The sequence below is a fragment of the Mesocricetus auratus genome, unplaced genomic scaffold (assembly GCF_017639785.1).
Source record: "Mesocricetus auratus isolate SY011 unplaced genomic scaffold, BCM_Maur_2.0 Super-Scaffold_100007, whole genome shotgun sequence".
Taxonomy (NCBI): Eukaryota; Metazoa; Chordata; class Mammalia; order Rodentia; family Cricetidae; genus Mesocricetus; species Mesocricetus auratus.
In genome coordinates this window covers 51,313,330-51,334,002 of record NW_024429191.1, presented here as the reverse complement: position 1 = coordinate 51,334,002, position 20,673 = coordinate 51,313,330, and the positions used below count along the sequence as shown (strand labels likewise).

Below are 20,673 nucleotides of genomic sequence, written 5' to 3'. Positions count from 1 at the left end.
TCACTGTCACCTCGGCCCTCATCTACGAGTTGGAATGGTCAGCACCCCCTTACCTGCCCCCTACACCGGTTCTATTCACGCGTCCGGTGTTGCTGCTTCACTGAGGCCTGACCGCTCGGGTTGTAGATTAACCTCGATTGAGTTGCCGTTGTGTGTGGGTATGCATGTGGTGCAGTCTGGTCCAGGCTGCTCAGCAACTGTGTTTGAGAACTCAACATTGCAGGGGGCAGAGCCTTTACTGGGAAAAGGGGGAGGGGAGGCAGCAACGGGCCTTTAGCTGTGTCTAAGTTTCTGGGGTCAGTGACTGGGCAGAGGCCGGTGTGAACCAGTCTTACTGCCTTGGGCACGGCCTCCTGGAGTGACAGAGCCTGGTTAGAATGTTTCCATGGTGTGTGCAGTGGCCCTTAGGTGGGATTTTTCCATCTTGACCCGGTATGTGCTCTGGGGGTGGATTTCCAGGGCCTGGGTCTGAGTACCCTGCACCTGCTCCCAGCCTCTGCATTCTCTCAGGCCCTCAGATCTGTTGGGTCATGGGAGGAGGGGATCAGATAAGTCCTTACTCCTGGAGGTCTCAGCCTGGGTGGAGATGGCTCCAGACTGAGCAGTGGCAACAGAGTGAGCAGAGATGCCCTGGTCTAGACTCTGGTCCTTTGCAGTGGGTATGTGAGGAGGGCTTGATGATGGAGGCTCTGGTCATGCTCTCCTGATGCAAATGGGGCACTGCGCATGCTGCCTCAGAGTGGTGGAAAGTGCTCGCAAGCTGGAGTGGAGCTTTCCAGTGTATAAGGGAGGTGTGGGTTGGGAAAGCCCTTGATGCTAGGCAGAGGAGATAGGCTTCCTGGGGACAGAACTGGTGTCCCAGTGTTCCATGTGAAGTGTCTAGAAATATGGAAACATTTAAATCTGTCCCATGAATATGATGAGTCACATGTTCCTGGTATAAAACTGCTACCATGAGTTCACATGTGTCTACTACACCGTGTCATCATATGCTTCGGAAGTTTTAACACCCATTTGTAACTTGCAAAGGCAGTTTTAAGAAAAATAATCTGAATCCCATGTGAGTGCGTGTGCAAGAACACTTGTGTGTGTGTTTCTCCAGCTATGACTTTTTTTTTTAAATTTGAGACAGGGTTTCCCTGTGTGGCTTTGGAGGCTGTCCTGGAACTAGCTCTTGTAGACCACGCTGGTCTCAAAATCACAGAGATCTGCCTGCCTCGCCTTCCAAGTGCTGGAACTAAAGGCATATGCCACCACCACCTGGCGGATTTGCCATTATTCATCAGGTAGGGGAGCAGGGGAGCTGGGTGGGAAGGAACAGGGTCCTCCTTGGACCTGGTACCCTCCCTCAGGGATGCATGGTAGGTTTGAGGGTGAATGGAGATAAGTCTGCCACTTTTCCCCAGGAGACGTGAACAAACATCTTTTCACTCCAGAGAGAGCACCCAGGACTGGCGGTGAACCAATTAGTTTATTGGGGTTATTTACGGAAGCATGGTGACTCAAAGGCAGCTGTGACATCAAAAGCCCACGATAGCATGGGTGATGACTTATGAAAGTTGCTTCCACAGAGGTCCCGAGCAGCTTGCAGGCAGCTCCACCAGAGAGTCCTCTCTCCATTGGTTGTTTACTGTTCATATAACCTCAGGGAGGGACCTTGTGCGTCTTGTAACTTCCTTAGCTTCCAAGCATCCTATGTTCAGAGAGGAGGTTTATGAACCCCTTCCCTCTAAGAGGGAATGTCTCAATTCTAGGGAATTAGCCCCCATAGGCAACTTAACTGTGATGGTCCTAGCAGAAAGGGTGGGTCTGAGTTGGGGCTGTGCTGTGTGGGTGAACTGTCTGGGATAGGAGTTACAGAGTAGGAGTCAGCAGGCAAGCGCTCATTGCACATGAGACAGAGGCAGAGACTGGTGCTGGGGAGACTTGTGGAAGAGGCTGAGGTCTGTAGGGATGCTCCAGCCTGCAGGGACTGAGGACAGAGGCCCAGGAGTCGCAGAGCAGTATGAGGATCAGGGGCAGTAAGCAGAAAGTATAGCTGAGCATTGTGGGTGGAGGATGGCCTCAGAGGCTGCACAGACCTTGCTTACCAGCTCTTTGGGGCTGAGGCTACTTCCCTCTGTCTGACCCCCAGATGTACTATGGCTGTGCATCCTTACAGGAGCACCCACACAGGCTCTGAGATAGTTGGTGGTAGAGAGTACAGCTTGGTCATGAACAAGGATGATGGACAGAGTCCCATATGGGTGCTTGAAGGAGGGCTGTGTGGTTTCTCAGACTCCCATGTCTGTGGCAGAGGCCTTGCTGTGAGGGTCTCATCCTACACCTACAAGCCAGTGGTGGCTGACCCTCTTGGTTTGTGACCAGACCTTGTGGAGGCGGATACCCTACCATCCCTCTGTAGGAGTAATGAGGGCTAGAGGTAGGGTGGCTCAGCATGTAAATATTGATCAGCTCATCCCTTTTAAACACACAGACCTAACCGCATATGACTAAGAGATGGTGACGTAGTCAAGGAAGCCTTGGAAGGGGAGAGGAGAGGGCAGTCTGGTGAAATACCTAGGGAGGACTCTGCAAGAGGTTTGAGAGACAAGCACTTTGCTTAGAGCAGACAAGAGGGACTTTGAAACATTTGCTGTCACCTGGGCCTCAGTTTCCCCATGTTTAAACCAAGGTGTGAGTTGGGTAGTGGTGGCCCATGCCTTTAGTCCTCACTCTCAGGAGGCAGAGGCAGGCAGATATCTGTGCGTTTGAGGCCATCCTGGTCTACATAGTGAGATCCAGGATTTCCAGGACTGTTACACAGAGAAACCCTGTCTCTGTCTCGAAACAAAACAAAACAGAATAAACAAACAAAGAGTACACACTGCTCATACAAAGGACCTGATTTCCATTTCCAGCACCCACACCAGGCAGCTCACAATTGCCTGTAATTCTAGCTCCAGGGCATCCAATGGCTCTATCCTCTGTGGGCACTGGTACCCCCTCCTTCCCTTACATATAATTAAAAGTAAAATAATAAACCGAGGGGAATTGGCCCAGCCTATTGGCCCAGTGCAGTGAACAGGCTAGTTGATCTGATTAACAAAACTGTCTGAAGAACCATTGCTGTTGTCCATCCCAGAGGAGGGAACCAGGAGGCTGGAGGGGATGGCTGCAGCCTGAGGTCAGGCCTAGGCCCAGGAGGCTGGCAGGGAATTGTTCCCTGGAGATGTCATCCTCAGCTAAACTGGAGCCTCTGGGTCCCCATGGTCAAAGCAATACAGTCCCTTGGTAATAACTGCCAAGAGCTGGGTGTCAGAGGCCCCATGGTGAGAGAAAGCAGACTCACCTTATCTGCCTGCCTTTCCCAGAGCCAGTGTGATAAGGGGGCTTAATGCTTTGGGGAGAAGTTTGGACAGAGTCCTCAAAAGCTGTGGTGTGAGTGGAGATGGGCTGGGGCAGCAGCTTTAACCGTCCTAGACAGGGGCTCTGCCCTGTGTGGGTTGTGCTGAACCCACGTGTGAGCTCCTGTGTCCCTGTGGACCGGTCTTGCAATGTTATTGCTCCCTTCGAAAAAAAAGTCAAAACTTTCCACCAAGAGGGGTCCCATCGCTCAGTCTCTGAAGCCACATTTACCTCATCTCCTGCCTCCCCCGCTGAATTCCCAGGCCTGGGCTCCCTCACCGGGCACCTCCCCTTCACTAAAAGAGAACTGAGACTGTGGGAGTAGGAGGCTAGCTCATCAGGACCAATCCCCAGCCCTGGGGCTCTAGTGTAATCTCTGTTTTGGTGTAAGCACACAGAGGGTTCTCCCAGCTATGCCTGAGCCAGGCTGCCTCAAACAGAGGAAGGCAGTGGCTACCCAGTGAACAGATTAGCAGCCTCGGGGTGGGCGAGGGCTTAGGAGAAGAGCTTGCTCCAGTGCATCTGGGCTCAGTCCTTTCCTCTCAGGGTTCTGCCATCTGTGAAAGTCCCACTGGGTGTTCATCTCAGGCCTTATGCCCTTTTCTTCCCGCCATCTGGCTGAGATGCGTCCAGTGAGGCTCATCCCCTGGGATATAACACTTGTTGCAAGTTATCCTCTTCAAGGCCAGGATGCTTTGTGGACAGAGCCCTGGATGGCAGGAAGGGACCCCGAGCTCAGATGTTAATTTGATCACTGCCCTCAGCCATTGTGTAAGTTTGAGAGCCTCTTTCTACTACACCAGGCTGAGTCCTGTCCTTGTGATGGATTAGAGGTTGTATTAGGATAGCTCCTTAATCTGAAGCATAGCAGAGACCCTTTCCCAGGCCAGAAGTGTTTGCAGTTTGAGACTAGGGGAGTCAGAAGCAGGGGAACCTGGGTGTCCTGGCTCAGCCCTATACTCTACCCTCCTCTTTGTAGATACCCATTAGCAGGAATCTGGCCAACACTATATAAGAGCTACTTCTGTCCAGTCCCTTGGGGTACCGTGGGGGGTGGGTCCTGCAGTGTGCAGGGACAGGTGTCTATGGGGTGGGGCGGGAGGGGGGTGTTGTAGATACTTACATTCTTGGGAAAATGATTTCACCACCAGTCTGCCCTTTGAGGCCCCTCTGTAGACCTGTGGAACCTGTTGGACAAGAGTGGGGTGGGTCGGGTGGGGGTGCAGAGACCCCAGAGCTGCTGCTTGCTTGGCCTTGGTGACTGGAGGCTGGGCTTCCAGCTGGAACGGCTGGTTCTCTTCCCACTGCTGACTCAGCACCAGGCTGCTAGCGGCGCCCTTCCCCACAAGTTCTGCAGTGCAAGAGATGCCAAATATCCTGTGATCCTGAGGGTGGGCTTGCCTCTCCCCTCTTAGGTCAGAGATTGAGGGGTCTCCTCCTGTCCAAAGCACGGGGCTCTGTCCTCTCTTGCCTCCCCAAGACCCCACCCTACAGACAGATGGTTGCCTTACTTTACCAGAGTCTGCCAGTGTGGCCCCCTTCCCTGGCTTCTCACATGATCAGGACTTGCTAATGGGGGAGCATATGCAGTAGAGGCTCATAGACCCGCCCTCCCCGGCCGGCCGGTCTTCCCCGGCCGGTCTCTTTCCCTGCCCTCCATGCCTCTGATTCAGTTTTACCATCACCAGTGACCTCTCCTTGGCTAAACACAATGAACACATTTTCTCAGCTTGACTTTCTTTGCCTTGACCTCAGGCTCCCTTTGGACGCTTCCTTCCCTGGCTCCCTCAACCTCCTGCTGGGTTTCTTCCTACCTCCTGGCTGTGCTCTCTCTTCTGGCAGGCTGCCTTCTCTGCTCCCTGAGATGCAGGTGCTTATCTGCAAGGCTCCCGGGAGCTGGTGGAAGCCATAGCTGTTTCCTTATCATCCACCCTTCCTTTGTTTTATACTTGGTCTCAGATATTCTACCTGATGCCCCAGGTGCCCCTTAGGCCATCTTGCCCAGAATGGAAATCCTCCCCAGTATTCCTCAGCAGGCCTTCTTGTCACTCAGGCCTGAAGCTCGAGCTTGGAAGAGGTTGGCTCTCCTTTCTCCCTTCACATCTGCTCACTCTGCCAGCCAGCTTCCTTTTCTCCAAAGCTCTTTGCCCTCGGCCTTCTCACACCTTTGCCCCTCCCCCCAGCCCCCCAGTTCTCTTTCAGGACTGTGGGATTGACTTGTTATCTGTCTTCTTCTTCTTCTTCTTCTTCTTCTTCTTCTTCTTCTTCTTCTTCTTCTTCTTCTTCTTCTTCTTCTTCTTCTTCTTCTTCTTCTTCTTCTTCTTTTGGTTTTTGGAGACAGAATTTCTCTGTATTGTTTTGGAGGCTGTCCTGGAGTTCGCTCTGTAGACCAGGCTGACCTCGAACTCACAGAGATCCGCCTGCCTCTGCCTCCCGAGTGCTGGGATTAAAGGCGTGCGCCACCAACGCCCGGCCTGTGATCTGTCTTCTTTAATGCCACCTTTGCTGGCTTCTGAAATATGTCCCTAAATCACACTGCAGGCTCCTTAAAGTCCAAAGACCCCAGACAAGTAGCTTGAGCTGCAGTGTCATGTGGGATCACAGTATGGGACCTTTATACTTTTCTGCTTTTGTTGCCACCGCTCATTCTCCTGGGAATAGCTTCTGTCACTGGGTGCCTAGCTCACTGAGGGCTCACTTTGGGTACATTGCTTCAGAGAACCCTACTGGCCCCTGGGAGACGGACTGCCTTAGGTATCCCAAGCCGACTCAGTACCGTCATCTGTGCACCTGCCTGCCCAGTTCCCCACTTGGATAGGTGGGCACCTCCACCACTGGCTTATGAGGACCTGCTTCACCTGGAGTCAGGAACAAACTGTTGTCTGGGACACTTATGTATCAGAGGAATAGTAGCCTGGAAGGATCGGAGCGGCACAGCCAGGCAAGCACTCAAGCTACCCAGTATGGGATTTTAGCTGAGCTCCAGGTTAAGGACAGCTTTCGTCCCTCTTTGCTATGCTGAATGCTCTAACCTCAGCTCCATAGACACTCTAAGCCTGTCACACCTTTTCTGGGAAGAGGTGGGGGCATTCTCCTTTGACTACACATTCTGGCTGTTCCCCACCCCCAATAACTTCCATAGGCAGTGGGTACCTTCTCTGAACCCCGAGGGTAGCATCTGTCAAATGGACCTGATGTTTGTTAGTCGTCCATTTACATAGCCTGCCCCTGCTCTTGATCTGAGACCCAGAGGAGATGGGCTATGGTCCATGTAGCTCAGCTGAGATCCCAGGATTTCCCCTGACACTCCCCTCTTGGCGTTTGTTTCTATGTCCCAGCCCTGCTGTAGCCCTGTGAGGCCGGACAGTGTGTAGAGGCAACCAGATCTGCACACACTATGTCTGGGAACTCTTGTGTTGCTGTGTCTGATAGAGAAGCTCGGGGTTACCCGGCTCCTTGTCCATCTTTGGCCTCAAAGACCTTGCACCTCACCATGTCTGCTTCTTCCATGTGGACAGTCCTAGCTGTGGCAGGCAGAGGCCTGGTGTGTGTGTGTGTGTGTGTGTGTGTGTGTGTGTGTGTGTTTGTGTGTCTAACACACTGCTTCTAAACAACCTTTATCCTCAGCCTTGGGCTCTGGGACTAGCCTCTCAGGTTGTTGGAGTTCCTGGAACTAGGTGGGGTTCATCTTTTTTCTCTGAACCATTGCTCACCATTGTACCTCCCATTGGGGATCCTTTCTTCCCCAAATGAGGGAGGTTTTCACCACCAGAGCCAGAAGGAATTTTGGGAAGTGCCTTTAGGGTGGGCAGTTGATGGGGTTTTGGGTGGGCAGCTGGCTCCCACTGACAGGTAGTGGTGTTGGTGACTCCACAGAGCGTGGAACATGATGAAGTCGGTGATCTCGAGGCGAGACGAGCTTCGAACTCATGCATTATGGAGAATGGACACCAGCTGGGTGCAGGTAGGAGCCTATGGCGGAAGGGAGGTGACGGGGTAGGTTTGAGGTTCAGAGCCTCAGCCAGGTATCTGTCCCAGCCATCTCTTGCCTGTGTGGGCAAGTGCTTGAGGCTGAACCCCACCAGGCAGAGAGACTGCAGGGGAAAACTTTAAAAATAAAGAGAGATAGCCATGGTGGTACACACCCATCAACTGCCCACCCTATCTCAACAAACAAATCAAAGCAAAACAAAATAGATAAAATACACAGAGAAATGGGAGTTCAAGGGAGCGAGCTTCCCTATTTCTGGAAGAAAGCAAGCAAAAGACTGAGAAATCGTCCATTCCCAGATGTGGGTGGACTGACAGGCAATTTAGGGTTTACTGCGCTGGCACCTGGGGAAGTTGGGGAGAATCGGGTCTGAGTGGTGCAGTCAGACTTAGGTGGTAATGGAGGTAAGGGACACTGGAGTGTCAGGGAGGCTTCCTGAAGCAGTGGGAGGAAGGCTCAGGGAGCCTAGAGCCCTCCTTGCCTGGTTCTGGGGAATCTGAGACTTAAGTGGTTGCCATAGCTGACTTATCCTGGTTGATCATGCGTTACAGGTTCAGCCAATGGAGCTTCTGAGGTTCAAATCTCCTCAGCCCCGGATCCCCCTAGGCCACGCCCTGTGAGCCTCTCCTTACGGCAGCCCCACCAGCCGGTCACAGCTGTCACCCGAGTCTCTGAGAAATTCTCTGGGGAGACCTCAGCTTCAGCTCTGTCACCCACATCTGCTGCCATTCTGGGGAGCTTTAGCCCAAGCCCTAGCGAGGCCATCAGCCCCTGGACTCCTAGTCCCACTGGTATGACGAGAGGGGGTTTGGGGCCCTCAGGGTGGATGAGAGAGGACAGGGACTGGGTGGGGGGTTGACAGGAGACTCAGGACGCGCAGGCCAGACCCCAGCCCACCTGTCACCACATTCCCTCTTGTTTCTGTCTTCCCTTGGTCCTGTAGAGAAAAATTCCTCTTTCATGCGGTCCTTGTCTGGCTCAGGGTATGGAGCAGTGACAGCAGACAAGCACAAGGACAGGTGAGTCTGTGGCTGCTCTCTCTGCCTGGAGCTGAGCTGCAAGGGTCTCTCTCTGGGCGGACTGTCTAGGGACACTGCAGAACGAGAGCAGTGTGCTGGCAGACAGGGCTGGAGCTGAGGAGGGAGGTGACCGAGGCTGCAGTGAGGTCAGCTTCTCTCACCTTCAAAGCAAGTCCATTAGAAAGGTGTGTGTGTGTGTGTGTGTGTGTGTGTGTGTGTGTGTGTGTGTGTGTGTGTGTGTGAACCTCTCCGGGAAGAAGGTGGGCTGGATGACATTTGGCTTTCTGTTCTCCATTCTGGCTGGGGGACCTCTGAGTGAGGTACTTTCTGCCATAGGAAGAGCAGGTGCCTGGAGAGGCCCAGGGTTAGGGAGATAGCAGGGCCTTCCCTTGGGGTAAGCCTAACTTCAGCTGACTGATTGGATATTAGAATGGGGGCAGGGTAGCGAGATGGCTTTTTTTTTTTTAATAATAAAAGGAGAATTGTGACTTCCTGGCAGATCATTTCAGGGGGAGAACAAAGAGGGTCCTATCTAGATGTGGGGGAGGGACGTGGGTCTAGTTATGGGTATACCCCATGCCCTCCCCAAGGGGTGGGTGTTGTGCCTTGAGTGGGGCCCACTCTACCTCCCCAGTTGGGCCCGCTGGCCAGGTACACCACCAGCAGCAGCTCAGTTCAGAAAACCTGCAAAACCAGTTGGGGCCTGAGCAGGTGGTACCTGCCCCCCCACTGTCCCTCCAAGATCTAGGGGTCTGTCATAGGTGTAGGCTGTCTACCTCACCGTCTTGTGCCCACTCGGCATGTGGGGCTCAGGAGAGTGCCTAGTGAAGGCCGGTTCTGTGTTCCTGACTTCATGATTCTCTCTTCAGCCCTCCATTGGTGACTCCACCACAGTCACCCCCGTCCTCGCAGTCTCCAGCAATGACTCAGGCCCCTCGCCAGGGAGAGCGACGGAGGGAATTGGTGAGGTCGCAGACGCTGCCTCGTACCTCAGGGGCACAGGCTCGGAAGGCGTTGTTTGAGAAGTGGGAGCAGGAGACAGCAAGCAAGTATGGAGATTCACCCCCAAACCAGCTTGATGGGCTTCTAGAGCAGGCCCAGCAACAATCATGGCCATACAGGCATGGCATAGCAAGGCTTGCCGGGCCCTGGTTGTTTCCCAGTGGGGTGTTCCTAAGATCAGATCTGTTAGGCAGAGCTCAAGGTCAGGCTGTTTTATAGGCCTGACTGAGGTTGAGGAGTTCCCTTTCTAGGGGGAAGAGGCCTGTGGGGCTTGGGACCAGGCCAGGCTAGTGAGAGATGCTCCCACCATTTGCAGATACTCCAGTCTTCTGCTCCTCCAGTATTCCTAGGCCATCCTTGTACTTGAATTGTTGCTTCTTCATTTTCTGGGCGTGACCTGGGAGTCTGGCAGGGGAGGCCTTGCTGTGGGGCAGGTTTTGCCTGAGGACTGAAGAAATGGCACGGTGGGACGCAGGGTCATACCAGTGACTCCTTGGAGACGAGGTCCAGCCTCCTCTGCAGATGTATTCAGTGCAGAGTGCAGGTAGCTGCTCGTGCTTCTGTGATGGTGCTCAGCTCTAGGGAAGGAAAGAATCCTCTGTCTCAGGGTTACCCAGAGATCCCTGCTTCCTGTGGGACTGTTAGGAGGCTGCATGGCTGGTGCTTGGCACTGTGCTGTAGCACGTGGGTTGAGTGCTGACCAGAAGGTATAGGAATGTTCTCTCCATTGGCTCCCGCAGCAGGCTTGCCCTCTCTCCACAGGGGCAAAGGTGAGACCAGGGCCAAACTAAAGAGGTCACAGAGTTTCGGTGTGGCCAGTGCCAGCAGCATCAAGCAGATCCTGCTAGAGTGGTGCCGAAGCAAGACTGTGGGCTACCAGGTGAGCGGCCCAGGCAGCCAGGCATCCCACCTGCCCCTGACTTGCTAGTAGGGCAAGATCCTGCCAGCCTCGGGAGGGATGGGAGTCAGGGGACTCATGCCTTCTGAGCCGTACCCAAGCTGCCCACAACGCGTGCTTAGAAATAAATTCTACCTGAGCAGACTGGTGTTGTGCACCTCAAGGGGTGAGGTTCAGCCCCGATGGTATGTTGCTCAGTGAGTTGGGGCTGGAAAATCTGCTCAGAGAGTTGAACTGGGTGCCAGGGTGGGGGTTCCTGCTGACCTCCACTTCCTCTGCTTGCAGCATGTGGACCTGCAGAACTTCTCCTCCAGCTGGAGTGATGGGATGGCCTTCTGTGCGCTGGTGCACTCGTTCTTCCCTGATGCCTTCGACTACAATGCCCTGAGCCCCACACAACGGCAGAAGAACTTTGAACTGGCCTTCACCATGGCTGAGTAAGTATGGCAGGTCCCACTGGCTGTTGGTGCCAGCCCTGACCCCGAGCACAGCTTCTGCCCTGGGGAAAGTCAGGGCACACAGGATAGCACTTTACAGTAAGCTGAGGGACCGTGAGGCCATCCAGTCTGTCTGTCTTTCTCTTACATGAATGGGAAGACTGAGGCTGGTGAAGGATGTGTCCAGGGTCCCATTTTACTCAGAGCTGATACTGTTCCTGCCTCCTTGCTGGGTGTTTAGCCTCTGCTCTATTGTTTGGGAAACTAGCCACAGACAGAGTCTGGGGGGAGTGGGGTAGGGGCACTGTTGTCAAGGTCTCAGCAGGAAACTGGGATTGCCTGGTATATTTTAAAAATAGATTATGTTTCCCGAAATACTGTCATAGCACGGACTGTGAAATTGCCTCTGGCCTAAGGCTTGTTCTTTGTTGTTGTAACAGAACGTTAGAGGCTAGGTGATTCATAAAGAGGTTTATTTTGGTACCTGGTTCTGTAGGCTGGACCTTCAGGATCATGGTGCTGGGGTCTGCTTGGTCTCTGATGAGGGTTGCGTGCTGCTTCAGTTCATGATGGAAAGTGCAAGGCCTCTGTCAGAGAGGAGGGACACAGGGCACACGGCACTTTATAACAAGCTCTTCTTGAGATCACTAATCTACTCTGTGAGAACCACATTAATCCCTGCATAAGGGTGGATTCCTGATGATCTAATTGACTCTTCAGGCCCCCACTGCCTTTCAACACCATCATAGTAGGGATCAGGCCTCAACATGCGTTTGGGTGGGGGCAAGCCACATTCAAACTATGACACTTGTTGTGTATGTCCCACTCATAGGGAGAGGATCGGGGGAAGGGAGTGCAGTTCTGGGATCAGGATGTGCTTGGAAAACCCGTTTGGGATCTGGTTTGTGGCTAAGAGCAACCCTCAGATGCTGAGAGTTGTCAGGACCCTGTGGGTCACAGGTGTGTATTCCAGCTGGGTAGGGCGTGTATTCCAGGTGGGCAGGGTGTATATTAGTTACTTTTTTATTGCTGTGACAAAGTATCTGGATAAAAGCATCCAAGGAAAGAAGGGTTTTTTTTGCTGTTATTGTTTTGTTTTTGTTTTTTAAAGGTTTTAAAGGAACTTGTTTATTTACTTTGTGACTCACAGTTTGAGGGAAGCAAGGCGACAGGAGTTTGAGGCAGCTCATCACATTGTATCCAGGGAAGCAGAAAGAGCCAGTGCATTTTCTTCTTTTTGCTTGATACAGGGACCCCCCCCAACCCGTGAGGCTGAGCCACCCTCGTTCAGGATGGGTTTTCCCTTCTCATTTATACCTCTGTGGAAACTCTCACAGACACACCCAGAGGGGTGTCCTGCCGTGGGAACTCTAAATCCAGTCAAGTTAACAGCAGGGAAGAACAGTCCCGGGGCGTTTCTTGTTTTTTTTTTTTTTTTTTTTTTCGAGACAGGGTTTCTCTGTGGCTTTTTTGGAGGCTGTCCTGGAACTCGCTCTGTAGACCAGGCTGGCCTCGAACTCACAGAGATCCACCTGCCTCTGCCCCCCCCCCCAGTGCTGGGATTAAAGGCATGCACCACTAACGCCCGGCCCCGGGGTGTTTCTTATAAAGACTCTGAGGGGGGCAGGAACATGAGACAGGGGCAGGTGTGTCAGGGCAGCAACTTCTCAAAAGCCACACTACCCCTCAACCCTGTTATGTTAGGGACTGTGTCTCAGCACAGTTTGGGTGAACACAAGCCATATGCAAACCCTGGCCCCAGCCTTCTGTGTGTTACTCCTAGGGGTAAGTTGGGGAAGACTGCTATAAGCCCTGGGCCTGCCCCGGCTGGTGCTGAGGCTACTTAAGACCATCTAAGCTGTGGACACCAGGAAGCATCCAGCTCACTCTGAGAGCGGGGAGGAGCCTGCCCAGATAAACGCTCTGACCTCATTGCCCCGCCTGTCTTTGCCCCAGGGCCTCTTGTTGGTTAACCCCAGTCAGAGGGCAAGAGGGTCAGGACCTATCACAGACTGCTGAGGCAGAGAGGAAAGGAAGGGCAGCTCCAAAGTGCCTTTGTGCCGAATCACAAGTTGCAGCCTCCGAGGGACCGTGTTTGTCCTGACTGAGCCTTCAGGTCCCCCATCTTTACTTGTCCTCAAGTGATGGGGTGAAGGAGGCCCCACCCCATGTTTTCCTTGCTATCTTCATCCTATTTCCAGCCCAGGCACCACACGAGGACCTGAACCTGGATAGGGAAGGCGGGAGTGGAGACAAGGGGTCTCATAACCCATGCTTGGTACTGGAAGCCTGCCTGAAGCCACAGCCACTGCCTCTCTCTAGGGTAGAAGTGCTCACTCACTATAGGGGCACAATGGGAGATCGAACTTGGAGATCCTCAGCCTGAGGCTTGGGGATAGGGGTTCATGCCTGTTGTGTTGATTTGGATTCTAGGTCCATTTGGGGTCAGAGGAACGCCTTGTGTACTTTCAAAGTCTTCCCTGTCTTGGCTGCTTGGGATTAGCTGTCATCCTAATAGCAGAAACAGCTTGGACGAGTGTGTTATGCAACTGGATCCAGACGATGGTGGACTCAAGCCAAGTGTCGTGGCATGATGTCGGGAGGGGTGGTTGGTTATAGGAAGAGGCCCAGCTGCTTGAAACTCAGGAATGGTGCTGTCAAAAATCAGACCAGAATGTGTGGGATCAGGGCTCCCATTTAGGCACCCCAAAACTCACCCCAGTCTGAGTCCAGGCTTGGCTTACAGAGTTCTTGACGCCTAGAGGGCTAAGCAATGCCATCTTATGCCCTGGTCACCTATAGCCAAGGATCCAACTGGCCTGTAGCGGGGAAAGGGATGGACAATGTGGTGATGGCCCTGTGCCTCAGGTTCTAAGGAACACAGCTTCCCTAGGCAGTCAGGGCAGAATGCCTCCAGGAGGGGCTTTCCCAGCAGGAGGTATTCAAGCCCAGAGTCTCCAGACTCCACACAGATGTTTCTTCTATTCTCAACCTGGGGGGAGGGTGGTGGCTGGGCCAGGCTTTGGCTCCCTTCTCTCCCCAGGCAAACAGCAGGATAGGCCTTGGCCCTGCTTCCCTTTGGCCTGAGTCTGCTCCCAGTTGGGGAGGGGATCAGGGTGTGATGGGGCCTCTGAGATGAGTTCTGGTTTTTGTTTTTGTTTTTTGTTGTTGTTGTTGTTGACTGCAAAGAGTGGGGAGGGCCATCAGGGGCAAGTCTGTGTGGGGAACTTACTCAGAGCCTGGGATGGTACCTCCCCTTATGAGTCATCTGTGAGATTATCTCTCAGGTACAAGGGAGAGTGGGCTGTGGAGGTGGACTCACTCCCAGGGCCTCCTGGGAAGGCAGCTGCTTGGATCCCTGGTTTTTGGACAATAAATAGCTGGTGAGAAAAGCTGCATGGGACACCTGCCTGAGGGTATTGGAGCCAGTGTCAGCAGCTTAGGTTAGCCAGCGACATCTGGGTGGATACATGGTACCTTTGAAAGTCATCAAGAGCCGCTAGTGCAGAGAGTGACCCAAAAAGACGGCTTTGGGAGCAGACAGCCTGAGCTGAGAGGAACCTGGTATCCAACCAAGGCATGACCTTTAGAAGAGAAAAGACTTGATCGTGTTCTCAAACGAATCATCCAGGAAAGGAATGCTTCCAGATCCTCCCATGAGCAAGTATCTTCAGGGCACAAAATACACCAGGAATCTTGGGAGTAAATGTGTATGCTGCCCCCCCTCAGTAATTTCTGGGCCCAGAGGTTCCTTGTGTCCTAATCTGTGTGAGTGACGTCTTGCTGACAGCAAAATCGTCCCTTGCCTGACAGGTGTTTAGGGTCTGGAACAAGGGCAGAGTAGCTCCTTTTATGGAAGGGGCAAAGCAGGGCGGGTGCTTGACCCTTCTGCACCTTCCCTTCCCACCCCTGCCATAGCACAGGAAGCTGCAGGATCTCGCAGCCCAAGGCTTCCCACTTGCCCTGCACGGAATGCGCCTGCTCTCCAGTTACACCCAGCAGAAGGGGCTTGAGCGCTATTTGTAGTGCCCATGTGTCTCTGTCTAAAACAAGACAGGAGGCAGCAGTCCCACCACTGGTCTGCATTTAGGACAGTCTTAAAAATTACCCCCAGCCCCTTCTCTGTGGCCTGGGGTAGCTGAAGATACATTAAAGAATAAAAGAAATCCTTCAAAGTGCGTCTTAATAAGCCAGTGTCATCCTTGCTTTTCAGACTGTGGGGTGACATTTGAAATCATCCAAGTTTTGTGGACTTCTCCATGTAGTTTGGATTATTTAAAACAAGCCTGGATCATTTTAACAAAAGCAATCCCTCTTTTCTTAAATGTAAAGACCAGTTGGGGTCTCTCTAATATTTTGAGACTTGCATCTTTTGATAAAAATCAGCGGTAGCCATCACTATCTTAAATTCTGTCTCCTTGGAGCTAGATGGCTGGCTGCAACACACTCCATCAAGTGTCCCCGTGCTTTCCTGTTTGCCGGTTCGAGGAGTATTGCTGCCTTTGTAGCTGGCACCACAGTGTCTCTGAAGGAGCATGTTCTGTCAGCAGGGACAAGCTGGGGTGAAAGGAAAGTGTCCCTAAGGGCGTTGGACCTGGAAGCTGGAGAATTTGGAAGTCCTCAGAGAAGGAACTGAGTGAAGGGCAGAGGTGGTCTAGGAAAGAGTCCTGAGCGATGGTGGCATGCTGAGATTCTTTCTTAGAAAGTGCACCCACCCCCATCTGTTCAACTTGGAAACAACAGTGGGATGGCATGGGGACCAGTCCTCTGTTTGCCTGCAGGGAAGACCAGCATTTTGTCAGTGACTTCCCGTCAGGGCAGTAGAGGGTGACACCAGGGGGAGGCCTTCCCTTCTATCTTTGTGGCTACCCATATTTGAAAGACTTGCTTCCTGGGCAGGGCATGGGGGTGTTGGCTGGAGTGTGTTCCAAGCCTGAGAAGGAAGGAGGGGTTTGCTTGGTGTCTTTTGCACAGGCCAGGAACATCTGGAACAAGCAAGCAACTCTGAATAACCCCGAAGTGGGCTAGAGAGGAGTCGGAAGGCACTGAGCGTGCAAAGGCTCTATTCCAGCATATGAGGGGCTTTTTAGTGGTGGGGGAAAGTTAGCTGAGGACAGTCTTGGGGGAATAAGGTAAAATGCACAAGGAAGCAAAGGAACATCCATGCCTTAAGGGACAAGTTCCTGGTGGCTAAAGCTTCCTGCAGTAGGGGTCAGTCTCAGTCCAGTCCTGGACCTGGGGGAGGGGGAACACATGGAGGGAGAGCCTTCGTGGGGACAAGGCACTATGTGAGTTCTCCTCCAAAGTCGAGATCCTGAGACTCTAGGGCTGTGCTCACTTAACATGAGAGACCATCAAAGTGACCATCACAGTGGCCACTGAAGCTACCACCAACAGTGATCACCCTATGAACACATTTGGGGCTGGTCTGAATGTACCTGAGGCTTTCTGAGTAGCAGACCTGAGAGAGAGAAAGACAGACAGATAGACAGACAGACAGAGAGAAAGTAAGAGAGGGAGAGAGAGAGTATGTGGGAAGCTGGGGTTCTCCCTGCAATGTGGGGGTGGGGCACCAGATGACAAGGGATAGCCGTGAAAGGTAAACTCAGGTCTCCAGCCTTTGAAGAACTCAAGAATGTTCAATTCTTGGCTACAGAGCACCCTTCATGCCTACATTTCTGATGCCAAGCCCAGCCTTTGTCTGTTTTGGGGAGAAAGGGTGCCAAACTCACTTGTCACCTCCATGTAACCTCTGGGTTCCCATACAAGTCCCTCTCTGCAGCCCTAGGGGAAGGTGAGAGGCGGGAACGGGATCCGGGACAGATGTCTCCATTTCGCCTTGACATTTGGTCTCTGGCCAGCTTTCCAGAGCAGAGCCCAGTGGTGCTAATGTTACAGTCTTTGTCTGGGGGTTCATGCAGCTGTAAAAGTGTTGCATGAATCCTGTTGAGCTGGCTGTAAGTTCTGGGCTGGGTCTGAGGATCCCTGGCTTGCCTGCTGGGGTCTCCCATCTGGCTGGGCTCTGGGGAGCAAGGTACATAAAGACAATACGAAACCATAGCCTTCCAACCAGCCTGCTGGGAGTCGGGTGAGCAGAGGTGGATTCTGACCGACTGCCCAGGAAATGGACACTGACAGGTGGAAGGATTGTCGGCGTTGGCATCTGAACTAGCAGTTTATAGTTCACATCCAGGCCTCTTTCTCCCATTATCTGCTCTGCAGAGAAGAGAGAGAGAGAGGAGGAGGGTATGCCCATGAATGTATGGTTGTGTGTACCCACGTGTGTGCATGCAGATGCCAGAGGTAGATAGTGGCGTCTTCCTCTATTGCTGTCTGCCTTAGTGACTTGAGACAGGGTCTCTCAACTGAACTGGCAGCTCACTGTTTCAGCTAGGCTGGTTAGCCAATGAACTCCTGGGATCTGCCTGTCTTTGCTCAGATGGGGTGCTGGGGATTTGAACCCAGAGCTTCATGCTTTCATAGGAAACTGTTACCCACTGAGCCATCTCCCCTGGGAGCTGTTCTTAATGGGTTTACATTTTTAATACTGATGTGCTTTTTTCTTTAATATTTGTATTTTAGATTTATTTTTATTTATGTGTATCTATGTATCTTTGTGTGTGCATGCTCATCTGTATGCAGGTGCCTAAAGATGACTGAAGAGGGCATCAGGTATCTTTAGTATCTTTAGTATTTTTGATATAAGATGTGTTGAAACCTTGAGTGTAATTACAGAGGGTCAGCAGCATTATGTGTTTGCTGACTCATGGTTAAAATCACCTTCCTTACTGTGGGTCGTGTGTGCATGTGTGTGTGCATGTGTGTAGGCCAAAGGACAACTCAGGTATCATTCCTCAGGTGCCTGGAGCTCATCAAGCAGGCTAGGCTGGCTGGCCAGGGAGCCCCAGGGATTTGCTTGTCTGTAACTGCCTCTCCCATCCCCCCAGTGCTGGGATTACAAGTATGCACCATCATGCCTGTGTTTTTTTTTTAAATGTGGGTTTTGGGGATTTCACCATGTCCTTGTGTTTGTAAGGCAAGCCCTGAAAGAGCTATGTCTCCAGCCCTGAAAGTCCTGTGGTTTCATTTGTTTGTTTGTTTTGTTTTTAAGACAGGGTCTCATTGTGTAACTCTGGGTGGCCTAGAACTCACTATGTAGACCAGGTGGCCTCATACTTAGAGATCCATCTGTGTCAGCCTTCCAAGTGCTAGGATTAAAGTAGTGGGCCACAGTGCCTGGCTGGATCAAGGTTTTTGGTTTTTTAATTTTTTAAATTGTGTATAGATGTGTTTGTCTGTATGTCTGCATGTGTTTATGGGCTCATAAGTACAGGTACCCTGGCAGACCAGAAGCCATCAGACACCTTGGATTTACAGATGGTTGTGAGTTATTTGATGTGGGCGCTGGGGACTGAGCTCAGGTCCTCTGGAAGAACAGTGCATTTTCTTAACCTCTGAGCCATCTCTCCATCCCCTGGGTCATGGTTTTTGTTTGTTTATTTGTTTTTAAGTTTAAAAGACTATTTCAGAGCTGGGCATGAAGGCAAATGATCATAATTCCATCATTGAGGAGGTTGAGACAGGAGGCTCAGAAGTTTTGGTCTAGGCTCAGCTACACAGCAAGTTTCCATCTCAAAAAAAAACAAAACTAACTAACTAACTAAATTTACTTTTATATTTGCTTTCACAGTTCTTGCTGATTTGCCATGTGATACATGGGTTATATCCCTACTTCTATGTGAACTGCATAGGCGGTCTGTGGCTGTGGGAGCCTGGGAAATGAGGCACGAACTCAGCCGCTACCAAGGCTCTTGGAGTACTCATACTGTCTTTTGGTGCCCTTGAACACCCCAGGCTCTTGGCGAATTCTGATTGGGGACATTGACGAATGCCTAGTTGTGGGGCTGGTTGTTCACCGGGACCATGCTCTGATGCGGCTTCTGTGTTTCAGGAATCTGGCCAGCTGTGAGCGCCTCATTGAAGTCGAGGACATGATGGTGATGGGCCACAAGCCTGACCCTATGTGTGTCTTCACCTACGTGCAGTCACTGTACAACCACCTGCGCCGCTTCGAGTAAAGCTGGGAGCCTGGAGAGGCCAGGAAGAAGACCGTGTTGTGTGGCCACTCGCTTTCCCCAGGCAGCATGACACCCCGGGGGCCTCTGCGATGGCGTGTGACCACTGCCCCTCACACTCGGTTACTGATTCAAAGTATCGATGAGGCTAAGCTGAGCCCCACAGCCTCTCACAGCCAAGGGCTTGAAGGGAAAGGAAAAACTCTAGAGTCAGAGAAATTGGTGCTAAGTGATGATCTTCCTACAGGGAATGTTAGTATTTTTCCCTTTGGTGAATTTGATACATTGGCTTGACAGGGTTTCACTGATTATCAAGTTTTCTTCTTTTTCTTTTTCTTTTTTTTTTAATCAAAATACCCAGAGTTTTTTACTTCCTCACACTATTTTGGGTCCCCTTCCCCCCTCTGTCTGGGCCACTGCTAGGAAACAGACTCAAGTTGTTAGGGAAGAAGAGTTAATCACACCCAGGTCTTGGGTAGCAGATGACTTAATGTGTCACCTCTCCTCTGTGGGGAGGTGACAAGGTTCCTGCCTAGGTCCAGAGGGGCTTCTGGCATTCCCAAGAGCCCCCACAAGTGTTCAGTTAAGAGTAGGTTACTTGGGCAGTACCAGGAAGGACATGCTAGATTCTTCGCACTCAGAGGGTTCCCATTCACTCAAGGTATTTATAAAAAGAATTTCATTTGTATCACCAGCCTGTTTGTACATAAAAGATGTGTCAACCTTCTCTTGGGTTTGTAACTTCTGTTTGGGATATGGGAGGAGGGTTGGTCAATAAGAGACTGCATAGATTTAAACAAAGATCTACTGAAATCATACCTTAATTGTTTATGTGTTCAAAACCACTTGCCTGTGAGGCTGAAAAATGACATTTCCCATCTACCAATGTGCTTGTCCCTTGGCCATCTCTATGTTGTTGAAGGACTGTGAACAGAAAATTTACCCCCTGCAGATCTGTCCCTTAGATGTTGGCAAATATATTATGATAAAAAGTGGCCCAGGGTTGATGATGATTCTGAGTGATCGTTTCTTGTGTGTTTCTTTTGTTTTACTTTTTACAATTCATGGGGCTGGGCGCAGGGAATGTGGGGGCATGTCCTCGACTGTGCAGGCAAGTTCTCACCACCTCTTAACCCCTGGGGCGGTCCCTTTCGTGGAAGCCCATCAAGGATTGCTGGTTTCATTTCACAGATGTTTGGCTGTGAAATTTGAATAGAAAAACCATTAGATTCCATAACACTGCAGTCCTTAGCTTATTCTTCCCCAAGAGTGAAGATTCATTTTATAATTGAGTTGGATTTTAGCCACAGACTTTAAAACCTCCCTTGAAGGACCTAATACCTGCCCTCATTTCATGCAACCACCTTTAAGTGTCAGTATGCTTTTGTGGGGTCACCCCTGTGTCCCAGGTCATTGGATATTTAGGACAGAATGTCCTCAGGACCCCTGGGGCTCTGTGGCAGAACTTGTGATGACTTGAATAGTATTTTCAGTGGATCTATTGCTCAGGATGCAGCCTTGATCCATCTTTTGGGTTTTCCCACAGTGGGAACCATTCCCTTCCTGGCTCTGTCAGCATTTGTAGGCTTGGAGAGCCCTATTCTTAGCAGAGACTCATACTGGGGCTTAGGGTTTCAAATTTAAGGCCAACGAGGGCACACTAGGGCTCTATAAACAGCATGCCTATATGTCGCTGAGTGCTCACACATGGCAAACCAAGCTCTCCTGAGTGGCAGACATGGCCTTGCGCCTCTGCACATAAAATACAGCAGGTCTTCCTAGGACAAGGAACTGCTTCTCAGGAATGGTGTCGCTTGTGCCCCACCTTCAGAATATTATAGGCTAGTTATATTTATTGTTGGTT

At 51.6% G+C, this 20,673-nt stretch overlaps 1 protein-coding gene across 1 annotated transcript in view; it reads left to right on the top strand.

Moving 5' to 3' along the window:
- Smtnl2 (smoothelin like 2) overlaps window positions 1-19,804 on the top strand; it is a 20,632-nt gene extending 828 nt beyond the window's left edge. The window contains exons 2-8 of the mRNA XM_040749083.1: window positions 7,264-7,351; window positions 7,930-8,169; window positions 8,322-8,397; window positions 9,267-9,446; window positions 10,162-10,279; window positions 10,583-10,734; window positions 18,686-19,804. Coding sequence (XP_040605017.1) covers window positions 7,264-7,351; window positions 7,930-8,169; window positions 8,322-8,397; window positions 9,267-9,446; window positions 10,162-10,279; window positions 10,583-10,734; window positions 18,686-18,812 — 981 coding nt within the window. The 3' untranslated portion in view covers window positions 18,813-19,804. The remainder of the gene's footprint in view (window positions 1-7,263; window positions 7,352-7,929; window positions 8,170-8,321; window positions 8,398-9,266; window positions 9,447-10,161; window positions 10,280-10,582; window positions 10,735-18,685) is intronic.
- Window positions 19,805-20,673: the final 869 nt, after the last annotated feature.